This window comes from Numenius arquata, chromosome 3 (assembly GCF_964106895.1).
Source record: "Numenius arquata chromosome 3, bNumArq3.hap1.1, whole genome shotgun sequence".
NCBI lineage: Eukaryota > Metazoa > Chordata > Aves > Charadriiformes > Scolopacidae > Numenius > Numenius arquata.
In genome coordinates, this window is record NC_133578.1 from 47652439 (window position 1) to 47676014 (window position 23576).

At 46.1% G+C, this 23576-nt stretch overlaps 1 protein-coding gene across 2 annotated transcripts; it reads left to right on the forward strand.

The window, feature by feature from the left end:
* The first annotated feature begins 3344 nt into the window (after positions 1-3344).
* Positions 3345-23125, forward strand: CHMP4C (charged multivesicular body protein 4C). 2 transcript variants are annotated; one of them, XM_074145623.1, is made up of 5 exons: positions 3345-3648; positions 12809-12986; positions 14304-14418; positions 17597-17705; positions 22077-23125. In XM_074145623.1, exons 1-5 carry the CDS (start codon positions 3453-3455, stop codon positions 22139-22141), a joined length of 663 nt encoding a protein of 220 aa, XP_074001724.1. In that variant the 5' UTR covers positions 3345-3452; the 3' UTR covers positions 22142-23125. The 2 variants fall into 2 exon arrangements, with proteins under 2 accessions (XP_074001724.1, XP_074001725.1); XM_074145624.1 differs by having other exon boundaries at positions 3453-3648; positions 17597-17712; positions 22087-22141.
* Positions 23126-23576: the final 451 nt, after the last annotated feature.

Below are 23576 nucleotides of genomic sequence, written 5' to 3' on the forward strand. Positions count from 1 at the left end.
ATCGGGACCCCCGGGAAGGGCGGCGGGCTCGGCGGCGCTGATGAGCCCGTGTGGACGTGAGCGGCGCCTCAGGCTTTCAGTCGGGCCAGAGCTGCGGCGCTGGGGCTGCGCGTGCAACAGGCGGCTGCTTTCGGGGGGGGGGGGGGGGGGAGTGCAGCGGAAAAAAAAGTATTTTTTGTGTCTTTTTGTCGTTAGTGGCGTCAGCCCTCCGGCACGGTGTGCAATAACTCCTAAAATATAATTTTTAGTAAAAATAGCGTTGTTCACACCTTAAGGAAAGGTAGTAGTTGCTGGAGGGTAGGAAGGCTTTGCAGAGGGATCTGGACAGGCTGCATCGATGGGCCAAGGCCAATGGGATGAGGTTCAACAAGGCCAAGTGCCGGGTCCTGCCCTTGGGTCACACCAACCCCCTGCAGCGCTACAGGCTGGGGGCAGAGTGGCTGGAGCTGCCTGGCAGAAAAGGACCTGGGGGTGTTGGTGGACAGCCGGCTGAACATGAGCCAGCAGTGTGCCCAGGTGGCCAAGAAGGCCAACGGCATCTTGGCCTGTGTCAGGAACAGGGTGGTGAGTAGGACTCGGGAGGTGATGGTCCCCCTGTACTGGGCACTGGTGAGGCCCCACCTCGAGGGCTGTGTCCAGTTTTGGGCCCCTCACCACAAAAAAGACATTGAGGGGCTGGAGCGGGTCCAGAGAAGGGCAACGGAGCTGGTGAGGGGTCTGGAGCGCAAGTCTTGTGAGGAGCGGCTGAGGGAGCTGGGGGTGTTCAGCCTGGAGAAAAGGAGCCTGAGGGGAGACCTTCTCGCTCTCTACAACTCCCTGAAAGGAGGGTGTAGCCAGGGGCGGTCGGTCTCCCAAGGAACAGGTGATGGGACAAGAGGAAATGGCCTCAAGTTGCCCCAGGGGAGGTTCAGATTGGGTATTAGGAAAAATTTTTACACTGAAAGGGTTATCAAGCATTGGAATGGGCTGCCCAGGGCAGTGGTCGAGGCACCGTCCCTGGAGGTGTTCAAAAGATGGGTTGACATGGTGCTCGGGAAAATGGTTTAGTGTGTGGGGGGTTTTGGGGTTTTTTTTTTTGTTTTTTAAGGCTGGACTAGATGATCTTAAAGGTCCCTTCCAACCTAGGCGATTCTGTGATTCTGTATAAAATCGAAACGTTTCCAGGGTGGAACACAGCAGCGGCTGGTGTGCGAGGAATCCGCTACATCTGTGACTCCCTGAACAATATTGCTTGCAAAAGCACCACGGAGGATGGAGTGGAGTGAAGATTCCACGGCCAAGCTCTGTGATTACACAGCAGAATGGGAACAAGGTGATCCTATGGAAGTGATAAGCGGCATGCTTGCTACCCTGAGCCAACAGTCTGTCAGATTTTGATGAAATGCTGTCCTTTGTGCGAACTTTGCTCATTATAATGTCATTATAATACCAAAACACACCTCCAGCCCGAAGGCTACCCGCCTCCAAGGTGTGACCACTCCTCCTTGAGTCTGCACCCTGAATTTTTCATAAACTATACCTTTAAATGTGAGGTGCGAGAATTTTACACCAATCATAATAAAGGTATTTATGGGTAGAGTCACTCAAACTCCACCTTGAAGGTAAAAAATAGTATAAAAATAGCCCGAGAAAGGGGGGATGCTAGGGAAGACACCACGAACAAGTGACTTGTTCCATCGTGACAAGTCAGGGAGGACCCCATCACAGACTGCCTCTGACTCCCGGGACCAGTCGAGGGGCTGAGCCTTTCTTCCCCCCCATAGGGACGCCTGTGGGTAAGACTTAGACTGTGCCGAGTGCTTCCTCGGGGAACTTAGAAATCCCTCTAGAGATTCATAGCTGGGCTGTATCGTTTGGAACTTTGTCATGTGCTTTGTACCATTAACTATTTTTACTCGCATGTGCTTTGCAGACAGTGTATTTATCACCGGCTGTGTGAGCCGATGCAGGCAGGATGCAGGAACAACCACAAAACCATGGATTAAGGGCAAAGAACAAATTTAATCTCAATACCTTGTGTATCGGGGAACCTCTGAAGCAGCACCCAGGCAGAGGCGGGCAAGCAGGGTATGCAGGCACCACGCAGCAAGAGTCCTTATTAGCAAGAGAGTCCTTGTTAGCAAGGGAGTGAGAGAGCGAGAGAGCTCCCACTTGCTGTTTGGGCCTGTATTCCAAGGATTCCAGCAGGCAGAGTTTTCTGCTGTGCTTTGATCTCATCACCAGCAGGGCAGGAATCTCAGGTGTGTTCGATAAGGTGCCCCTGAGTCCATCCCAGGCCTGTGTTATCTAAGGGCAGATGTTCTACTTGTTGAGCACACAAAACTAAGCAACAATTAGTGCGATATATGTGTTTTCCAGCACCCCACCTGCGAGTCACCTGAGCGTGTTTACAGTCCTCCTCACCAATCTTCCGTTACTTTCCCACACCGGCAAACCATAAGAACCTTTCTATCTGTTGCTGAAATAAACTGCACTGCTTAAGTAGCTAGCCGTTTCGGTTTCCCATGGAACGCGACCAGACACTAAAGTGCGGCCGTGCTAGTTCGTGAGCACGACTCGACTGAAGGTGCAGTCCACTATCAGTGTATTCGGAATCGTGATAGTTTAATATATATTAAACGCGACTGGACTGATGGTGGTGAATTGGGCATCACTCAGAACTTAAACCCAGCCGCCCCCAGCCTCCCACCTCGGTGAGGAGCGTTAGAACGCCAGGGGGTTTATTTTCTGCCAAAACTATTTTGCCTCTTGACGCAACACATGGGGGCTGCTCCGAGGGGGAAGGGGAGCGCAGCTCTTCCAGATGCTTCTTGCGCTCCTGTCATGGATTAGTGCCGCTGTGCCTTCCTGCGCCACGCGCCTGCACCTGGAAAAGCCGCGTTCCTTAAGAATTTAGTTTTTATTTTTTCAGCCCTGACCCGCAGGCGCTCTGTGCCCGAGCCTTAAGGGCCCTGGCGAGTGGGTCGTGCCCTCTCCCCGCACGCCGTCACCACCGGCAGCCGTTCCCCCCGTCCCCACCCGCTGTTCAGTGTTCGGTGACAGCCCGCAGCACCCCCCCTTCTCCCGCAGCGCACCCCCGGGGGCCACCAGGCTGACGGACAAGGGCTGGAAGCGCGCACCGAGCAGCCGCCTCCGCAGCCCGGGCACGGCGGGCAGGCCCACCGGGCCCCGCACCCACTCCCGCCGGGCCCCGCACCCGCCTCCCGCCGGGCCCACCGTGCCGCGCACCCACCTCCCGCCGGGCCCCGCACCCGCCTCCCGCCGCTGGCGGAGGGAAAGAGGGCGGCCCCGCCGAAGGAAGGCCAGCGGCGGTTGGGCCTCCCCGCGGCCCGCCCCGCCCCGCCGCCAGGTGCGGTGCCGTCACGGTCTGTGCCGGGCGGGGAGGCTCCCGCGGGCCGGGCCGGCCAGAGCCTTCCGTCGGCGGGTGCCGAGGCAGGGCCGCCGCCGCCGCCATGAGCAAGATTTCGAAGTTCTTCAAGGGGGGCGGCTCGGCCGCCTCCAAGGGCCGTGGGGGGCCCTCGCCGCAGGAGGCGCTGGCCCGGCTGCGGGAGACGGAGGAGATGCTGAGCAAGAAGCAGGAGTACCTGGAGACGAGGATCGAGCGGGAGCTGGCGGCGGCCCGGCAGCACGGCACCAGGAACAAGCGAGGTGGGTCCCCGCCGGGCCCGGCCCCGGCAGCGGTGGGGGCTCGGGCGCTTCAAACCCCAGGGTGCAAACCCTTCCTGGGCTCCCCTAAGAACAGGGGGGGACTTGGAGTATGCGGTGCGTTTTGGGGTTCGGCTGTGGACTCCCGGCAAGCGTCACCGTGCTTTGTGCAGGCTGGGACATGATGGTGGCTTTGGGTCTTTGGCTAGTGTTTACTGCAGCGCGGAGTATGAGCCAGCAGTGTGCCCAGGTGGCCAAGAAAGCCCATGGCATCCTGGCTTGTATTAGAAACACTGTGACCAGCAGAAGTCGGGAGGTGATTGTCCCCCTGTACTCAGCACTGGTGAGGCCACACCTGGAGTATTGTGCCCCGTTTTGGGCACCTCAATACCAGAGAGATATCGAGGTGCTGGAGTGGGTGCAGAGGAGGGCAACGAAGCTGGTGAAGGGCCTGGAAAACAAATCCGATGAAGAGCGGTTGAAGGAGCTGGGACTGTTTAGTATGAGGCAGAGGAGGCTGAGGGGAGACCTCATCACTCTCTACAACTACTTGAAAGGACAGTGTAGAGAGGTTGGTGCTGGTCTCTTCTCACAAGCAAATAGCAATAGAACGAGAGGGAATGGCTTCAAGCTCCAACAGGGTAGGTTTAGACTGGACATTAGGAAGAAATTTTTCACAGAAAGAGTGGTCAGGCATTGGAACAGGCTGCCCAGGGAGGTGGTTGAGTCACCATCCCTGGATGTGTTTAAGAGTCGTTTAGATGTGGTGTTGGGCGATATGGTGTAGGGGAGAACTTTGTAGAGTGGGGTAGATGGTTGGACTCGATGATCCCAAGGGTCTTTCCCAACCTGAATGACTCTATGATTCTGTGATTCGTTATGGTGGGCTGATAACAAGATGCTTTATTCTTAGCTGATTTAGTGTCAGCGGTTCCCTGCATGATACTTCTGTTCGTGCTCTGCACTGCAGTGGAAGCTGGATAAATGGTGCTGCCGAGTACTGTACAACGTGGGTAGGGGATCGCAGCTTGCGTGTTGCTCGTTGGTTGCGCAGGTAGCAGAGGAGCTGCAGAATGTGAGGATTCACGGATGAATTCGCATTATCCTGGCTGCGAGGGCTGGAGAATATACTGCTGGCAAGTGAGGAGCAAAGTGAGTCCATGATCTGCCTCAAATCACGTAGGAAGTACGTGGTATCGCTAAAAAATGAATGATAGTGCAGAGCATCAGTGACTACCGATCCACGATGCTGTTAGCTGCAAAGGAGATGGTACTAAGGGATAATAAGGTCTGGATCCTGCTTATACTGATGTTGTCATCTCTGGGAAGCAAGTGACGGTAGCCGATGTCTTGGGGATGTCCAGGCCTTTGACAAATAAGTTAATGACTTCCTAAAGTCACCTGGAATCCTGTTTGTCTATTCCGGGCTTTATTTTTCTTTAAATACTTCAAAACAGAAGCAAAACGTCTCGAATTAAAGATTGGTGGTGTAATGAGAAAGTAGGTCTGTCATCTGCTCTTTCTATTGCTGGATAACGTGAAAAGTTAATGCAGTGTAACTTAGGACTTGCGAAGAGTTGTGTGTTAAAGGTGTCTTGGTTAGCCCTTTAATGTGTCTGTAATATGTTAGCATTTAATAATCATTAGCAAAAAGCATTTACTTAGAAAGGATTTAAAAGCATTGGTCGAGATGGGACAGATGTGAAGGCACAAACAGTTGTAGGGAGTGGAGCCGGTACCGTTCTGCGGCACAGGAGCTGCCAGGGTTCTCCTGACCCCAAACTCTCTGCTCCTCTGGCTTCGGCTGGGGCGTCTGGCTTGTCCCCTTGTGCAGGCAGTGGAACCTGCGTGCTGGCACAGGGAGCTAGTTCAGAAAGCTGATCCACCGAAAACTAATTTGCTGTGGGACAGAGCAACCCGATAGCTCCCTGCTCTAGTCCGTTGGGCAACAGCCTGAGCGACGGGGCTGACGCACGACAACAGGCCTGCGCCTCTGACTGTAGCAATTCATGTTTAAATCCAGATGTGCTGCTGTGGAATCATAGAATCATAGAATGGTTAGAGTTGGAAGGGACCTTAAAGATCATCCAGTTCCAACCCACCTGCCATGGGCAGGGACACCTCCCACCAGACCAGGTTGCTCAAAGCCCCGTCCAGCCTGGGCTTGAACCCCTCCAGGGATGGGGCATCCACAGCTTCTCTGGGCAACCTGTTCCAGTGTCTCACCACCCTCACAGGAAAGAATTTCCTTCTGGTATCTAATCTCAATCTCCCCTCTTCCAATTTAAACCTGCTACCCCTTGTCCTGTCCCTACATTTCCTGACAAAGAGTCCCTCTCCAGCTCTCCTGTAGGCTCCCTTCAGATATTGGAAGGCTGCTATGAGGTCTCCCCAGAGCCTTCTCTTCTCCAGGCTGAACAACCCCAGCTCTCAAGACCGGACTTTAACCTGGCACGGTTGCAGGAAGAAGCAATGCCTCCTGCCTCGCTCCTGCCCCCGTCCTGCTCCCTTCCTCTCCTTGGCAGAGCTTCCCGAAGGGTGCATTTCAGAAAACTGGATGCAGCTGTAACATATTGTGGGGTTTGGGGTTTTTTTTTTTTGGATCTGGGTTATTTTTTTACCCAGGGTAGGTTTAAGTTCCACTAACCCAGTGGAGTCCGCAGCTGCACAAGCGCTCGGGCACCTGTGAAGGAGAGGGTGGTGCGCAGGGAGTAATGAATGCTGGCTGTTGGGAGAAGGTGGATCTCCTTCTCCTTTACCTCGGCTGTTTGATGCTGGTTCCAGGCGTTCGCCAAATGATGGCTTTGTGCTTCAGGCGTGCAGCGTTTGACACAATGAAGCTTTTCTGCCAGGTGTTTGTTTCCACGCCGTGCTCAATACGCCGTTCCCCTGTTTTTTATCTATTTGTTCGCGGAGTTGTGCTGCAAACTGGATTGTTGAGCGGATGTCGTTAAAGTGACCTCTTTTTTTTTATCCTGTGGTTTGCTCAGGAACCTACGGTTGAGGAAAATAAAAAAACAGGAGTAGGGCAAGAAGTAGAGAGTGGGAATTTTTTCATGCCAAAAATGGCTCTAAAACTACAGTCAGAGGAGAAATGAGAGAAATTAACCTTGTCGTGCCGAAGTGCTTGAATTTAGCAGGCCAGTGAGTGAACTTAAATCCCCAAGAATACCCCTTCATTTGATATAAGTGCTTTGCAGTTTAATTGCTGTTGATCTAGACATAGCAGCTCATTAGTTAGTGTACTGTACTATAGAGTTCAGAGGAAATCTGTGCCAGCAAGTACCTGTTGTAACATTCTGTAAACATACACACAAATGAGAGGATAAAAGTTTTAATCTTCATTGCTTTGTTAAAGTGAATGTTTCAAAGGGACCTTGTAGGTAATTTTTAATGTTGTATTTTCTTAATTGCATCTGTGGAGAAGCCTGTGGAAACTGAAATGTGAGCGCCTGAGACTGGAGCGAGATGTACCTAGGTATAGAATAATGCACCAATTAGCATGATGTCATTTGATTTTTAGGCATGTGAGCCTGTGTCACTTCTCCTGATGCAAGAGAGAGCAGGTTTAAGCACCAGCAATTCTTCATGACTTCAGACGATTCTTGAATGGGTTCATGTGACATCAGTAGGCTTAACTTGACTTAAAAGCTGTGACGCGTTAGCTGTGCAAATACATGTGAAGCATCCCTCAAGTATTTTTGGCTTCTCCTTTAAGAAGTAAGCATCTCTGCAGTTCCTGTACCTAATCTGAAATTAGCTACGCTTTTGGGGTGATACATTTCCAACATTCCTCATTAATATCTTACTGTAGCTAAACCACTTGAGGGTTTTCGAAACCCTCAAGTGATGTGTTTTGGAATTCCTCCTGCGGAGGTTGTGTCGTGATAAGCAATATTTCTTTTCACAATTAGCGCCACCTTTTAATCTCTCCTCATTCCAGATACAAACTATTATTTTTTTTATATATATATTTCTTGCTGTACTTTTTAGGTATCTCAGTTTCAGCCGGTGCACAGCTGCCAACTCTGTCTGGAAATTAGCCTTTCATCTTCAATATTTTGAAGGTCATACAGGAAAATTTAAAGAACAGAAATTCATACTGAATATTTGAGAACTCTGTTTATAGGAAATGTGTTTTTTGAAGTGCACCTGTACCTGTGGAAATAACATACATGTTCTTTCAGCCTGGAATCTTTCACAGATCCTAAAAAACGGTCAAATGAAAAGAAGTAAGTTAAAAGAAGTCATCCAGAATAGGATTAAATCTTAACCATAGTATTATGGTAGTAATAGTATTATTAACCATAAATCTTAACCACATAGTACTATTGAGGACGAAACCTGTACAGAAAGTTGGAATAACATGTAGGGTTTTACAAGCGGATGCTGCTAAACGTGTTGCATGGTGCATTTGGGCAGGTCTTATGTAGCCACGTAGCATTCCTTTCCAGTGAGTTAGTGGTGACCAGAAGACTGTTGAAACCAAACAAGGAGGTAGTAGCTGTGCATTGACACAGACGGGGCCGTCGTGGCCGTGGCAGGGTGTGCGGCATGTTGGGGCTGGGGGTTCCTGGTGGGGAGAGATGAGTAAGCCCGTAGCACGTCTTTATTCTGTGAGTTACAGCTATTGTCTTCTGGTGTTCCCCATCACGTTTCGGGTGTCTTGCCATGAACTGGAATTGTTATAACGAGTCGAATACATTATTGTTCTTGAATTAGTGCCTCAGTTGTAACTGTATGTGGCTTCCCCCACAAGGTTCTAAGGATTATTAATGCTGATAATGAGCTTACTTAAGGTGGTATGAATTTTTTATGGCCTCAGCAACATTTCTTTTGATTGTCCCTGGTGTAAAGGAGATTGTAATCCATCAATCCCTTGCAGGACTCATCGGAGTGGACATTTGTGAACTGTATCCAAGAATGAGATACAGTATTTTCACAGTGGTGTTATAGCTTTTGAAGATTTCCTTCTTCACCTGTTTCCCTCTGGAAATTTTATGGATTACTAGACAATGTTTTTATTTCTACTTCAGAAGATGAGATCATCGGTAATTCGTGTACTGATGGGTGTTGGTGGTGGGCTTGACAGGTAAAGGTGCTGTTATCACTGTACTGTCTCTTTTCATTCTGATCTGTCATGAAACCGTTAGGAATGTGCCACAGCTCTTCCTATGTCACTGCTTTTGTTCTTTCCTTCAGAAACCTGGACGGTCAGCGTGACCAGGATTACCATTGCCCAGCTGGTGGTTTCTGCTTCCTTAATAAAGTGTCAACATAGCAGCGATATTGGAAAAGTGTCCTTCTGTATGTTATTAACTATAGCTCTTTAATCTGCTTACTTAAAATGACATAATTGTCTGCTGTTGTTCCAGCCACTTATCTTGAAAATAAAATAAAAATTCAGGTTAAGAGCAGTGGTTCCTAATCTATGCTCTGTATCCTGCGTGCTGGACTCAGAAGTAGAGCACAGGAAATGCGCTAAAGCCCAGCCAACTGCTGACTGCTTCGTTATGAAATGCAGGAGTTGAATCAGCTTCTTTGGAGCACAACAGAGACAGTGTATGAGATTGCTTTTTTCCTGGAGAAGTCCTCCACCTCTTCCTAGTTGAATTGGTATTAATTACACTTGCTTCCTCAGACCCTACCCCTGCTTAGGCTCTTCTCCCTGGGCTGTCTTCCTTCTTAGAAATCTTTGGAATGGCCAACAGTCTTTTTCAGCGCTATTCTTAGACCTTCAGTGAAGTAAGTTTATGTTCTTTCCTCTATTTATTTATTTATTTGATAGATATGTTCTCCTTCAGTTTGGTTATTACAGTGCAGTAGCATTTCTGTGAAGCATTTTATTCTTCTTCTAAGAGTTGCACACAAATTTTAAAATGTTGTATGTGCAGAAGAGCACTTAAAGTTCATGATGATCTGTAAAACAGAAAAAAAAAATCTCAGAGAACAAGGAGATTCTCATATCTTAGCTATAGGAGCTTCTATTACAAGACACTGTGCAATGACGGGTATTCATTTAATATAAATAAGAAAAAGCATGTAGTATGGCATGGGAATTACACCTTGGTTGATGAGGAAGGAGTATGACTTGGTTTCCGACGAAGTGCTTTGTTCTATAAGTCACTGGTAAAACTGAAAAGAATTAATAAAGATGATATGTTGCACTACAGTAATTAGGAAAAGCTCTTTATGAATAGTTGAAGTCACACAGAGTCTAGCTTCTTCTGTGGTTTCTTAATTTGGGTGTGGTTTAATTAAACCTTAATACAGGAACCTTCAGGATTTTGAAAAAAAAAACAACCCTCTCCTTTGTGTGTAACTGAGGAAATCCATTTTCTCTCTGCGCAGCCAATAATAACAGTACCATTACAGTGTCTCATTTGTGAAAAACACTGACTGGAATTATTTCCCTGTGATAGCTACTTACTGCAGCGGAAGCCTTTTTGCATCAGCCAGTTATTGCTCCTCCGTCCACAGAGCTTTAGAGTCTTCTCTGGCACAGCTGGTGTTACGCTTAGTTTCAGACCGTTAAATTTACCTGGAATCTCTGGCTTCCTAGCCTAAGAATCCAGGATCAAATTTTGATTCAACTGAAACTGAGGAAGGGGGTGGCTCATGTCCTAGTGCTACCAATAATAAGCATAAATAAGTAGGGAAATAATGAGTAGGTAAAAAGATGATTTTGGTGTTAAGTCAAACTGATGTGTTTTGGAATTGCCAATGAGAATTTTACAGTTCTCACACTTGCCACTTGCATGACATCATTTGAGGTTCATGCATCCTATTCAGAATCACAGAATGGTTAGAGTTGGAAGGGACCTTAAAGATCATCCAGTTCCAACCCCCCTGTCATCGGCAGGGACACCTCCCACCAGACCAGGTTGCTCAAAGCCCCATCCAGCCTGGCCTTGAACACTTCCAGGGATGGGGCATCCACAGCTTCTCTGGGCAACCTGTTCCAGGCTCTCACCACCCTCACAGGAAAGAATTTCTTTCAGGTATCTAATCTAAATCTCCCCTCTTCCAATTTAAACCTGCTACCCCTTGTCCTGTCCCTACACTTCCTGACAAAGAGTCCCTCTCCAGCTCTCCTGTAGGCTCCCTTCAGATACTGGAAGGCTGCTATAAGGTCTCCCCAGAGCCTTCTCTTCTCCAGGCTGAACAACCCCAGCTCTCTTAGCCTGTCTTCATAGGGGAGGTGCTCCATCCCTCTGATCATCTTCGTGGCCCTCCGCTGGACCCATTCCGACAGGTCCATGTCCTTTCCATGTTGAGGACTCCAAAGCTGGACACAGTACTCCAGGTGGGGTCTCACGAGCGCAGAGTAGAGGGGTAGAATCACCTCCCATGACCTGCTGGCCACACTTCTCTTGATGCAGCCCAGGACGTGGTTGGCTTTCTGAGCTGCCAGCGAGCATTGCTGGCTCATGTTGAGCTTCTCATCCACAAGCGCTCCCAAGTCCTTCTCCTCAGAGCTGCTCTCCTGCCATTCTCCGCCCAACCTGTATTTGTGCCTGGGATTGCCACGTCCCAGGTGCAGGACCGTGCACTTGGCCTGGTTGAACTTCATGAAGCTTGCACAGGCCCACCTCTCAAGCCTGTCCAGGTCCCTCTGGATGGCATCCATTCCCTCCAGCGTGTTGACCGTGCCACACAGCTTGGTGGTGTTGGCAAACTTGCTGAGGGTGCACTCAATCCCACTGTCTGTGTCTCCGATGAAGGTGTTAAAGAATATGCATGATACACGTGGGAAAATCTTGGAATTTGAGTACTGTGATTAATTTGTTGTGATTCCTGTGCTGTCCTGAGACATTTGACTGCAGGTGCTAGAAGGCAGGCATTGTGTATCTTAGCCTGTGTGAGTGCTGGTCCTTGCACAGCCAGCGATGAATGATTCTGACCATGTTGATTCAGGCATTTGTCAATAAAGTGCTAAAGTTTTTTAGTGTGTTGTTACACACCATAAATCTGTGCCCCCTCTTTAGAGGGATCCTAACTTAATTTGAAAAGTTGTGTAGCCCATTGTCAAGGTTCAGTGTTACTGCATGCCTGCAATTAGTTGAATAACAGCAACAGTAATCACTGCTATTTTTTTTCTGAGTTTGGGGGCTACAGTTGCTTGCTGGATCTGAATCCGATTTCAAAATTAAATGTAAGAGACAAGGGAAAGGACACAGGTATTAATAGCATCGAAAAAGCAATATGTTAACTCAGTCTCTTTTGGTTTTGCTTGGGTTTTAGGGGTTTTTTTTGGTTGTATTTATTTTATTTTATTTTATTTTTGCCTGGCATGTGTAGTTTGGAAAGGACAGCAGTCAGGAAATGCTTGTGGCAAGATTATGTGTGTTCCACACCCAGAGGCCGAGAGAAAGCCCTTTTCTCCCCCTGCTTGTCACGTGCATTTATTCTGGTAATAATTTACTCTGGGGAAAGTATGGTGCTTATAACTAAGCAAATATAAAAGACTAATCTCGATGATTTACGACAGTGGGGAGTAGCTGGATTTGACTATGGCCGTGTCTGCAAAGTTCTGTATGTTTTCAAGTTTTAAGGTTTAAAGTTCATGCCCCTAAGTAATTGTAAGACACAGATGCAGCTGAAGCCCCGAGAAATGTGAGTCCTTCTCTGATCTAACCCACTTGCTTGGTCAAGCCATTTGGGCTTTCCCTTGCACTGGGCAGTTTCTGCTGCTGAGACAAAGTTGGAAGGTGCAGCATTGGTGGAGACGTGGTTATCATGACAGATCTTCTTAACTCTGTCTTCCTTAGTTTCTTCTTATATTTTGCAACCTCTTCTTTCTTTCTTTCCCCCGTTTCCTCCTTTCTGACTTTTCTCTGACGTTTTTCTTTTTCCTCCTCATCTTCCCTTGCTTTGCCTGTGTGCACAGGATGGAGTTCAAGATGATCTGCAGCGGAGAAAGAAGCTGCTCTTCCCTGTGGTGCTAAAAGGAATTAATCTAAAAGAGGCTTCCCAGCACATTCATGCAACAGCACGTTGGTGATAAACAGGCTGCTGACCTGGCGTGCGCAAAGTTTTTCTCCCTACTAGTAAGGTAGGAGGGTGAGAATTATAAATTCTGCAGGTTGGCTCGGTGCTGAACTACTTGTCCTTGCATTTTGCAATGAAAATCAACGGTGCGCTTTGCCTCTTCCCATTCCAGCTGCCCTGCAAGCACTGAAGAGAAAAAAGAGATATGAGAAACAGTTGAGTCAAATTGATGGGACGCTTTCGACCATCGAGTTCCAGCGAGAGGCATTGGAAAACTCCCACACCAACACAGAAGTGCTCAAGAATATGGGTTATGCTGCACAAGCTATGAAAAAAGTGCATGAAAATATGTAAGTTGAACTTACTAACCACTTTCAAACTATTTAATCGTTACACTCTGTTGTATAAAGTCAGCCAGTTAATTTTTTTTTCACTTAATTTTTGGTTCTGGCATTTAATGTCAGGGATGCTGTCGGTACCATAGTGTTATATTTGGCAGAAAAATATCTCCCTTATCTTCATCTATATCTTCATCTCCCTTACGAGGAAAGGCTCAAAGAGCTGGGACTCTTTAGCCTGGAGAGGAGAAGGCTGAGGGGAGACCTTATCGAAGTACCTAAAGGGTGGGTTGAAGGATGATGGAGCTGGACTCTCTTCAGTGGTTTCCAGCAACAGGACGAGGGGCAACGGGCACAAGCTGGAACATGGGAAGTTCCATTCAAATAGGAGGAAGAACTTCTTTCCGGTGAGGGTGCCAGAGCCCTGGAACAGGCTGCCCAGGGAGGGTGTGGAGTCCCCTTCTCTGGAGATCTTCAAGCCCCGCCTGGATGCAGTCCTGAGTGATGTGCTCTGGGCAACCCTGCTTCAGCAGGGGAGTTGGACTGGATGATCTCTAGAGGTCCCTTCCAACTCTGACAATTCCATGATTCCGTGATCTTTTCTTAACAGCGAGTCTAGAAGGAAGTCCAGCTAGAGAGATCTCTGTGGTACTGCCCTCAGTTTGTCCAGAAGAAAACTTAATTGAGGAAACTAAGTGGACTCTTTTCCTCATTTCCATAAGCTGGACTGTATGATTCAAAGTACTAATTAGACTTGAATAAAAGAGAGGGTAGTTTTTTTGTGTGTGTGCAGTACTTTTGTATGGCCCATATTGTTTCATGAGGCATTTTCCTGCCTGAATAAACAGAGTTCAATCAGAAAGGTTGTTCTGAGAGAAGTAAAGAGAAACTGAAACAATAATGAAATTAACAGTGAGGAGAAGCTTTTAAATGGGGTGTACTTCTGTTAAGTTCCCCCCACTTCTGGCGAAAGCTTAATATCAAAAAAAGATCCACCTATAAAGGTGCTGACCTCGAGAAGGAGATGGGATCTGCCCAGGGAATGGGACTGTTGTCTGGCAGAGGTATGGGAAGCACAGAGAGGGAAAGAGATGCAGACTGCTGCAATTTGACTTCTGTTATAATCCCAAAGCGGAAGAAATTGGACTGGCTAAAACACACAGAAGCTTGCCAAGAATCCTGAAGGTGTAGGTGAGGGAAATTACTCCCTGTGAGTTCTCCTGTTTATACAGCCAAAAGAAAATCGAGTCTGTTCAAGTATTTTGGAGTTTCTTCCGTAGGATTTGAATGATACCTCTTTAAAAAAATGTTTCCATGTTATCTTGCCAGGGACTTGAACAAAATTGATGATTTGATGCAAGATATCACTGAACAGCAAGATGTTGCCCAGGAGATTTCAGACGCTATTTCAAACCGAGCCGGCTTTGGTGATGAGTTTGATGAGGTTAGTACTTCAGTAAAGCCTGTGAGTTTTAGCTGTTAAATGACTCCATAGTTACTTAGTTGTGCGGTGGCTTGTTCTAGTGGTTTGTTTCTCAAAAGGTGTGGATGGGGAATTCTCACATCCTGTTTCTCACATGAATTCCTTGATTCTGGCTTACACTAGCTAGGACATTTTTGTATTTTGTATATATATATATAAAATTAGTAATATACATAATGTAATAAATTTTCTATATCTATAAAAATATTTTTTATTTATATATAAATTTTAAAAAGCCAATTTTAACTGTGCTCCTGTAGTTGTTATTCTCATTTGTACCATGGAAGGAGGAGGTCACTAAAACGTGTAATTTGTACTGCTCCAAGTGGGTGCTTGAAACATATAATTTTTTGTGCTCCAAATAGACATCTGTCTTAAGTGCATGTTCCTACGCCACGAACAGGCTGCTGTTCACAATTCTGAATGTTTGGACCAGTTTTTTACAGTCTTTTTAGGCGCTTGGAAGTGCACGTCCTTTCCCTGTTTTCCAGATTTTCTACAGCCATAGATACATTAAGTAGAAATAATTCCTTCTGGAGGCAGTAAGGTTTCTTCCTTGAGCACTTTTCTTCTGAAAACCCCCACAGGGCACTTAGAACCTTCTGAAAATTTGTTGCAGTAGCTTTTGTCCAGTGTCCTTGGACTTGATTTTGTATATCTGACCAGGACATTACTTACTTTCTGATCCAGCCATGGCTGAGGACTCAAGGGTCGAGTATATGCAGAGCTAGGGATCGGCCGCAATATTGCAACCAGTTTGGTTTTGGTTTTTAACTGTGTTTTTAAAATGACCAAGCACTAGGGATCATTTTAAGAATGTCCTGAAGAATCAAACAATTCACTCTGTGCCCAACTAGTTTGTTCCTACGTGCCCAAATGGACAACAAAGAAAAATACCTGTGCTATATCATAATTAGCTTGACTTGGGGAGGAGGAGAAGTTTCATTCAACAGTTATAATTTGTTGAAAACAGTAATGATTCTTTGTATTTTGTTCCCGTTATCTGCTTTCCTATTTTTCCACTTTGAATATAAATAGACTTTCAAGAAACATTTAGTCAATACTGGCACAAGGAATGGGATTTGGCCTGTATAAACTGGGCTTTAAGCAGCTGAAAACCACTGCCATCCCGAACAGCTGTACCGTGTTGCTTACTTTTCATCAGCGCTTAACTTTTAGGAACCTAGACTTTGTAAGCATGTTGTAGATTGATCTGGAAGGTCCTAAGAGATACTAATCTGAAGTTGATGGGCTTGTTTTCTCTTCTGGGAAAATATGCCACGGTCACATGGAGCATTGTTGTACCAGCACCTGCTTTTGCATAGGAGCATAATACTTTTAGCACTTGTCCAGTAATTGGGAAACCTGGTTTGCAGGCCACTTAAGCTTAAAAACGCTAGAATAAATTACTTAGTTGCTGGATTATGAGGTGATTTGTGTTGGAGCATGATATTTAATTTTATTTTTTTGTAGGACATTCTGACCATAAACTCATATTTCCTCTTTGCACGTGTGCCGTGGGTGTAAGGAGATCATGGAAGCATGTAATTTCTACTGCTCCAGATAGACACAAAAACATAAGGGTTCTTTCTCCCTGGGTTGACACAGTGTATGTCATGAAGAATGCAAAAAAAGCTCTGTCCTACCTGAGTAGGATGCTCACTGGGAGGGGTAACCCTTGCCTAGAGGCCTGTTTCTGATAATCAGATGCAAAATACGCACATTCCAGAGGACCTGTGGGTTCACATGGTATATTCTCTCTGCTCTCTTTTTGGCCTAGGTTCACTAAGAGAAAGGGGATTTGTTCTTGCTGTTGCAATACTCCACAGCCTCGTCATAGAGCAATGCCTGAGGTGTGGGAAACACAAGTTAAATCCATGTCTGAGGATTAGAAGAACTTAAATCTTGGGTCTGCCACGTCGAGAGCAAATGTTCTAGCCATCACACTATTATGTTAAAAGTGTAGGGGTCATGATAACTGTTTCCTTCACCTTTTTTTTTTTTTTTTTCACCTTTTTGTTTTTTTCTGAGCCTGTTGTGACTGGCAAACCTTTTAATTGTTTACTTATTCAGCAGAGGTTGGTAGGGACTAATTTGGAGTGGGAGAGTGTTAGATGACCCTCTAGAGATCTTCAGAAATACCTGTTTCTGTTGACTTTATGACAACTTGGCTACTAACGTTGTGAGAAGCTTGTCTTCTGCCTGAGGCACTTAAAGTAGATGCACTTGTGCCTTGGCTAAATGCTGAAGTTAGACTGGGGCCCTAATTTCCACATTGGTGATATGCAAAGTACAAATGGGTGGGCAAAGCCCATTTCAATACCTGGTAGATCTCACTTTGTTACAGCCACGTTTTCCCCACCCACTTTTGCCTATTGTTCCTTTTTAAACCATTTTATCAACGTGGCAAAGGTCCATTTCTCTACAAATATGTAATATTTGGCTTCCTTTCTTTGGGAAACTTCAGCCAAGGAATAAGTCTTTGGCTTTTTTAAAAAGTGGTGTAGCTTCATTATTTTTAGTATGATACAAGTGGCTTAGATCATCTGTCCAAATCAGTTTCTGCAGCTAAAAGCCCCAGAGTGTTACATGCTTCAAGAGTGAATAACAGGACCCAGGAGGACAGCTCTGATTCCAGTGCTGCTTTGAAATCGTATATAATCCCGGACTTGTGCGATAGGGCTGAAACATAATTTTTAATGACAGGCTACCTTATAACCGGTGGAGCTGTTTGCTTTTTAAAATGGGAGAAATTGCACCTTAAAATTAGAATCCGTTAAAGAGCACAGGCTCAAGACTTGGAATGAACTTGAGGAAGGCAGAGGGACCTTTTTGGCTTTTTGCCTATTTTTCTGTTTGTCTTTTTGACAAGTACAACACTGTTTTCTTTCTAGTTTTAGACCTTGTCCTGTTTCTAACTTCCAAGGTCCTTTCAACTTTTAATTAAGGTTTATTGTTATTGCCCACACTTAGTAAAAATTATAGTTGTGATATGCTTTTTTTTTATATATATATGTTTGTTTCCAGGTCTAAACTGTTTTTTTCAAGTAGCGCTTTGCTTTGTGGTTGTTAAATGTGCCCTTGCCTGAGATCACTGTCAGGACAATGAATTTGTAAATGATGTTTTGCTTGAATTTAGGATGAGTTGATGGCAGAATTAGAAGAACTGGAGCAAGAAGAATTGAACAAGGGAATGAGAGACATCAAACTGCCAAGTGTTCCATCCACATCGCTGCCTTCTCGCCCTGGTAAACTGCTTACCATTTTATGTTTCTCGTGATTAAGGCATGCTGTGAGTAGGAGGAGAGGAAGAGAGAGCACCAGATGTGTATTTAACTGTTTTTCCTTTTCCTATTTTAGCATCTGTTTCTCAGAAAAAAAAGGAGAATAGAATTCTGGTTTGCTGTATGAAAGCATTTAGGATCAAATTCTGTGTAGATTTGGGGAGGCAAACTCGGGGAACTTGACCCTGAGTCAACAAAGGGCCTTTGTTGCCCAAGGGCAACAAAGATGATTAAGGGATTTGAGCATCTCCCTGATGAGGAAAGGCTGAGAGAGCTGGGACTCTTTAGCCTGGAGAGGAGAAGGCTGAAGGGAGACCTTATTAATGCTTATAAGTATCTAAAGGGTGGTTTGAGGGAGGATGGAGCCGGACTCTTTTCAGTGGTTCCCAGTGGCAGGACGAGGTGCAATGGGCTCAAGCTGGAACATGGGAAGTTCCATTCAAATAGGAGGAAGAACTTCTTTCCGGTGAGGGTGCCAGAGCCCTGGAACAGGCTGCCCAGGGAGGGTGTGGAGTCCCCTTCTCTGGAGATCTTCAAGCCCCGCCTGGATGCAGTCCTGAGTGATGTGCTCTGGGCAACCCTGCTTTGGCAGGGGAGTTGGACTGGATGATCTCTAGAGGTCCCTTCCAACTCTGACAATTCCCTGATTCTGCGATTCTGTGACCTTGGACATATAATAATGCATCTCCTACTGACACATAGTGAGATCACTGAGCAATGGGAAGACCTTTTTTCTCTTTTTGGCAATTAGATCTTTAGTCTTTTTAAATTACATTCTGACCTAGATTCAAAATGTTTGCGTCACAAAGAAGCAGTGTGGTAGGGCAGTGGTATTGCCACTGGTATTTTAATTAGAATTTAAGGAAGTAGCCGGAAGTACATGTTTAAAGAAATATTGTCGTCCTTCGTTTTCTTTCTACAGAACAGACTTACTCCTGGCACTAAACAGGAGTCTTGTTTTTCTGTAGTTCTACCCTGATGATTTTGAATGAAGCCAGAGACGGTCAACTTTTTAAGTATACCTTTTCCCGTGTCCCTGTTGCCTGCTGTCAGCTGAAAGACGTGCTGTGCTAGTACATGCTACTGATGCTAGTAAAAGACTATAACTCTTTGGCAGCAAAGGCAGCGCGCACATGGCATGTGTATCACAGAATCTTCATAGTTGGAAGGGACCTTTGAGATCATAGAGTCCAACCAAAAAAACCTAAAAAAAAAAAAAACAAAAAACAAAAAAACAAATAAAAGAAAAAAACCAAAACCAAAACACCACACCCACCCACAGACAGACACAACCCAACAATCCCGAGCATGCCCTGAAGTGACATGTCTACACGTTTCTTGGCGACTCCACCACCTCCCTGGGCAGGCTGTTCCAGTGCCTGACCACCCTCTCAGGAAAGTAATTCTTCCTAATATCTAATCGAAACCTCCCCTGCCCCAACTTCAGACCATTTCCTCTGGTCCTGTCATTATTCCCTTGGGAGAAGGGGCCAACACCCACCTCTCTACACCCTCCTTTCAGGGAGTTGTAGAGGGCAATGAGGTCTCCCCTCAGCCTCCTCTTCTCCAAACTGAACATGCCCGGGTGGTTTGTGGTGCGTTCTGCTGCCGAACAGGTTAGCAGCACCAGCTCCGCTCTGAGACTCTTCACGTGTCTTTTGGCAGATGGCGCTTAAAACCCCGAGAAGCGGTTTATAACGTTCAACCTGGGGTTGGGACTGTGGCCTTATCGACTTAACTCAATTGCAGGACAGTTAGTAAAAAAAAAAAAAAAAAAAAAAAAAAGGATTTAGGAAAACCAAGTGGGAATTGCTGTGTAGGCATTTATGGCTTGTTTCCTACATCTTCTTCCAGATCCAGCTGTGCCAGTTGACATTTTTTATTAAATCCAGGCTATCTCCACTATCTCCACTTCTCGCCGTCTTAATTTACTGCCTCATCTGTCTGTGTGACTGCTTCAGGCAGAAGAAGCTGGTTGCATTTATACAGTTTAAGGCCTGCAAAACTGGCTTATCTTTTCTGAAACTGTTACAAAATAAGAACAACAGTTAATGGTTCTAATCGGAGATGCATGTTACCCTCCTGATTTTAGAGATGGGGAAACTGAGGTGGGGTAAGGCATAGTGACCTTCCCCCGTCACACAGTGAGCCAGTGGCACTTCCCTCTGGAGCAGGGACCAGACCAGGGCTCCCATGTCCTTCTCCAACTGGCTGCTGTAAACGTTGTCCTGGGCTAAGAGACACAGGACTAACTTTTCTTCTAATGCTGGGGAAAATTGCACTTTTAGAAGACTCCAGTGTCTGAATTTGTGAAAATATTTACTTTATAGCCAGCCAGGCTCTGTGGGATTCAAGGTCTCAGTGTTTCCGAGCCTTGCCAGGTGCAGGGACGAGGAAGAGCAAGGCCTGGGCATTTGACCCAGGCTGGCCAACAGGATTATTTCATACCATGAACGTCACATCCAATATAAATTAGAAAAGTTTGCTGCGTAGCTCTCTCTTTCCCTGATGGCGGCGGGTCCAGACAACTCCTTGCCCCGGTGCCGGAGCCCTGAGGCCTTCCCTTCCTCCTGAAGCCATTGCGTTCCCAGTGTCCGCCATTTGCTGTCCCTGCTGGGAGTGCACAGCTTCTGCTGAGAGAATGGGCTGAGTATAACTCCTGTATATCTTATATCAGTATCGGGATTAATACTGGTTCTTTAGTGTTATTGTTAATTATTTAGTCTTAGTCTATTACATCTATTTATATTTCAACCCTTGTGTTTCTTTGTGTTCCCCGATTCCCCTTTCCGGGTGGGGAGGGGTCATCGGGTGATAGGATAATTGTCTAACGACGATAGATTGTTATGGGTTCTCTCAAACCATAACAAACGTAGAGGTGAGGGTATTGCACCCAGTGACAGCCTTCCACTGGTGTTTGGAGGAACGCAAAGCCAGAAAAGGCACAGCCTATGGCTGGAGACAGCCTGGTGTTGAACCCGGGCTGTAGGGCATGTAGATTGTAAGTCAGTGAGGAGACTATTTGGGTGAGGTTTCAGCTCCGGGAATGTGAAAGATGTGTGATAGGAGATCTGGGGAAAAGGAGCAGAGAGGAAGTGTGTGTGGGACCTCCTACAGAGCTGGGAATCGCTGTTGCTGTGACCACAGCAGTCAACTGATGTCTCCTGAGGAAAGATAAGGTCAGGGATTTCTTTCTCCCTTTTAATAAATAACACCTTTCATTAAAATGGGGTGAGTCTATTTGGAGGCTGGACCTGCACATGAAGAACCCTTCAGCACCCTTTGGAAGGGTGGCTGGATGCCCATCTGGCCAGGGGTAGGTCACTTGTGCCTGCTCAAGTGGCAGCAAGAGAACTTGCAGCGTTCCGATGCGTGCTTGCTCTCCCTGACAGCTTTTAGAAGTTAAATGTATTTTCTGTGGTAGCCTTCTGGTAGGACTTATATCATAGAATCACAGAATGGTTAGAGTTGGAAGGGACCTTAAAGATCATCCAGTTCCAACCCCCCTGCCATGGGCAGGGACACCTCCTACCAGACCAGGTTGCTCAAAGCCCCCTCCAGCCTGGCCTTGAACCCGTCCAGGGATGGGGCATCCACAACTTCCCTGGGCAACCTGTTCCAGTGCCTCACCACCCTCACAGGAAAGAGTTTCCTCCCAATATCTAATCTCAATCTCCCCTCTTGCAATTTAAAACCATTACCCCTTGTTCTGTCACTACACTTCCTGACAAAGAGTCCCTCTCCAGCTCTCCTGGAGGCTCCCTTCAGATATTGGAAGGCTGCTATGAGGTCTCCCCGGAGCCTTCTCTTCTCCAGGCTGAACAACCCCAGCTCTCTCAGCCTGTCTTCATAGGGGAGGTGCTCCATCCCTCTGATCATCTTCGTGGCCCTCCGCTGGACCTGTTCCAACAGGTCCAGGTCCTTCCTGTGTTGAGGACTCCAAAGCTGGACACAGTACTCCAGGTGGGGTCTCACGAGCGCAGAGTAGAGGGGTAGAATCACCTCCCGTGACCTGCTGGCCACACTTCTCTTGATGCAGCCCAGGATGTGGTTGGCTTTCTGAGCTGCCAGTGCGCACTGCCGGCTCATGTTGAGCTTCTCATCCACCAACACCTGTAGTGTTAACCTCGGTTACGTGTGAGATAACGGTGGGACACAACAGTCCCATCTCTCATCAGCTCCCTTCCCGCATTACTTATGTTTAGCTTGCTACTCGGTAAATTCATCTGAGATCTTCAGACTGAAGAGCACTATGCGAGTCCTCCTGCTAACAAACAAAATGGTTCTTACCGTTACATTAGTTGATGGTTACTGTTAATCTCTCTTTCTCCGCAGCATCCAGCAGGAAGAGAGCGGAGGATGAAGATGAAATGAAGAAACTGGCTGCCTGGGCTTCATAAGAACATGGTCTTTTTCTAACACTGAACTTTAGAGCTATAATGCTGTTTTATAACTGTACTGATTTAGTGTGATTGCATCTCATGCAGGCTGGTTTTTTGCTTTTGTTTTATGGCTAATCTTGTTAAGAATAGTGTAACTGCCATATTACAAAACTAGTTTAGAAACAAACAAACAAACCAAAAAATGGGATAGATGCCAAAACCTCCAAGCATCAAAGTTTTTGGGTTTTTTTTTCAGCCTTGGCCAGAGATTTGTTTTGTTATTAGTATCAGTTTTTATTAGGTAACGTCTTACTGTGTCTTTCTGGTTTGTAAAAGCCTTGTGGCTCACTTACGCACACAGCTGGATTTATTGTTGAAATGCAAAAGTTCAATAAGTCATCAAAGCCTTGTCCTAGGGGGTTATTTGGTTCAGGCTATTTGAATATTAGCAAAACAGCTTCTTACATGTCCTGACTTGCAAGTTCCTTTGAGTCCAAGAGCTAATAGCAATCCATTTGGGCATGGAGATTTAGACGGTTTGTCTGGAGCAACTTCTGGTGTCCTAGATGTTAAGAGGAGACTCTTCTGTAGATTTTTTGAAGTGGGATAGGTTTTTTGGTTTGTTTTAAACTTTGGCCAGAATATCCCTTGCACGTCTGTAGCTCAACCTGAATTGTATTTTGAACTATTCCCTACTCAGTTAAAGAACAGTTTTACAGTGATTGGGGAAAATGCAATGTCCAAGATGTTGTAGATCCCTGCCAAACAAAACTGATTTCCGCTTACCCTGTCAAAAATCCAGAGTGATTTGACCTTCCTGTGTTCTTCTCCACCATGTCTTTCTAGGGCGAGTCTTTACTTTGTATGATAATACCCGTACTCAAAAGAATTAGTAACACATTTTTCTAATTCTCCAATTTCAAAATAATTTTAATTTGTGAGCACTTGGTTCTTTTCTCTTATTCAGTTTCTGAACAGAAATAAAACCAGCATGTTGTACTTGAAATGCCTTTCTAAGCCTGGTTAAAAAGATGATTCTGAACTACTTGGACAGTTTGACGTGTTACTGTCCAACTGACAGCTCTTTAGCTTAAGGAACAAATGCCACTCTGAGTGCTAAACTACTCCACATAGAGATACACAAATACAACCCAAAGATTGAATAGGCTGCTTTGTACTAACACATTTTTATTAAATAAGATGTAATCTCTATGCTAGTAGCCTGCTGTCAATCACAAGGAAATAGCAAAACACTGGAATTCCTAAGGATGTGGGAAGCAGAGTCATGTTGATCTAGGTTTCTAGTTTTCAAATGAATTTAAGTTTACTGGTGATCGAACCACTTGGGGAATAGCGGGAGACTTGAATTCCATAGATCTCTAGCAACAGAAGACTGATGCCTTCTCCTGTGCACTTCAGCCCGTGATGTGCTGAGTGTTTGGCTTCGATGGGC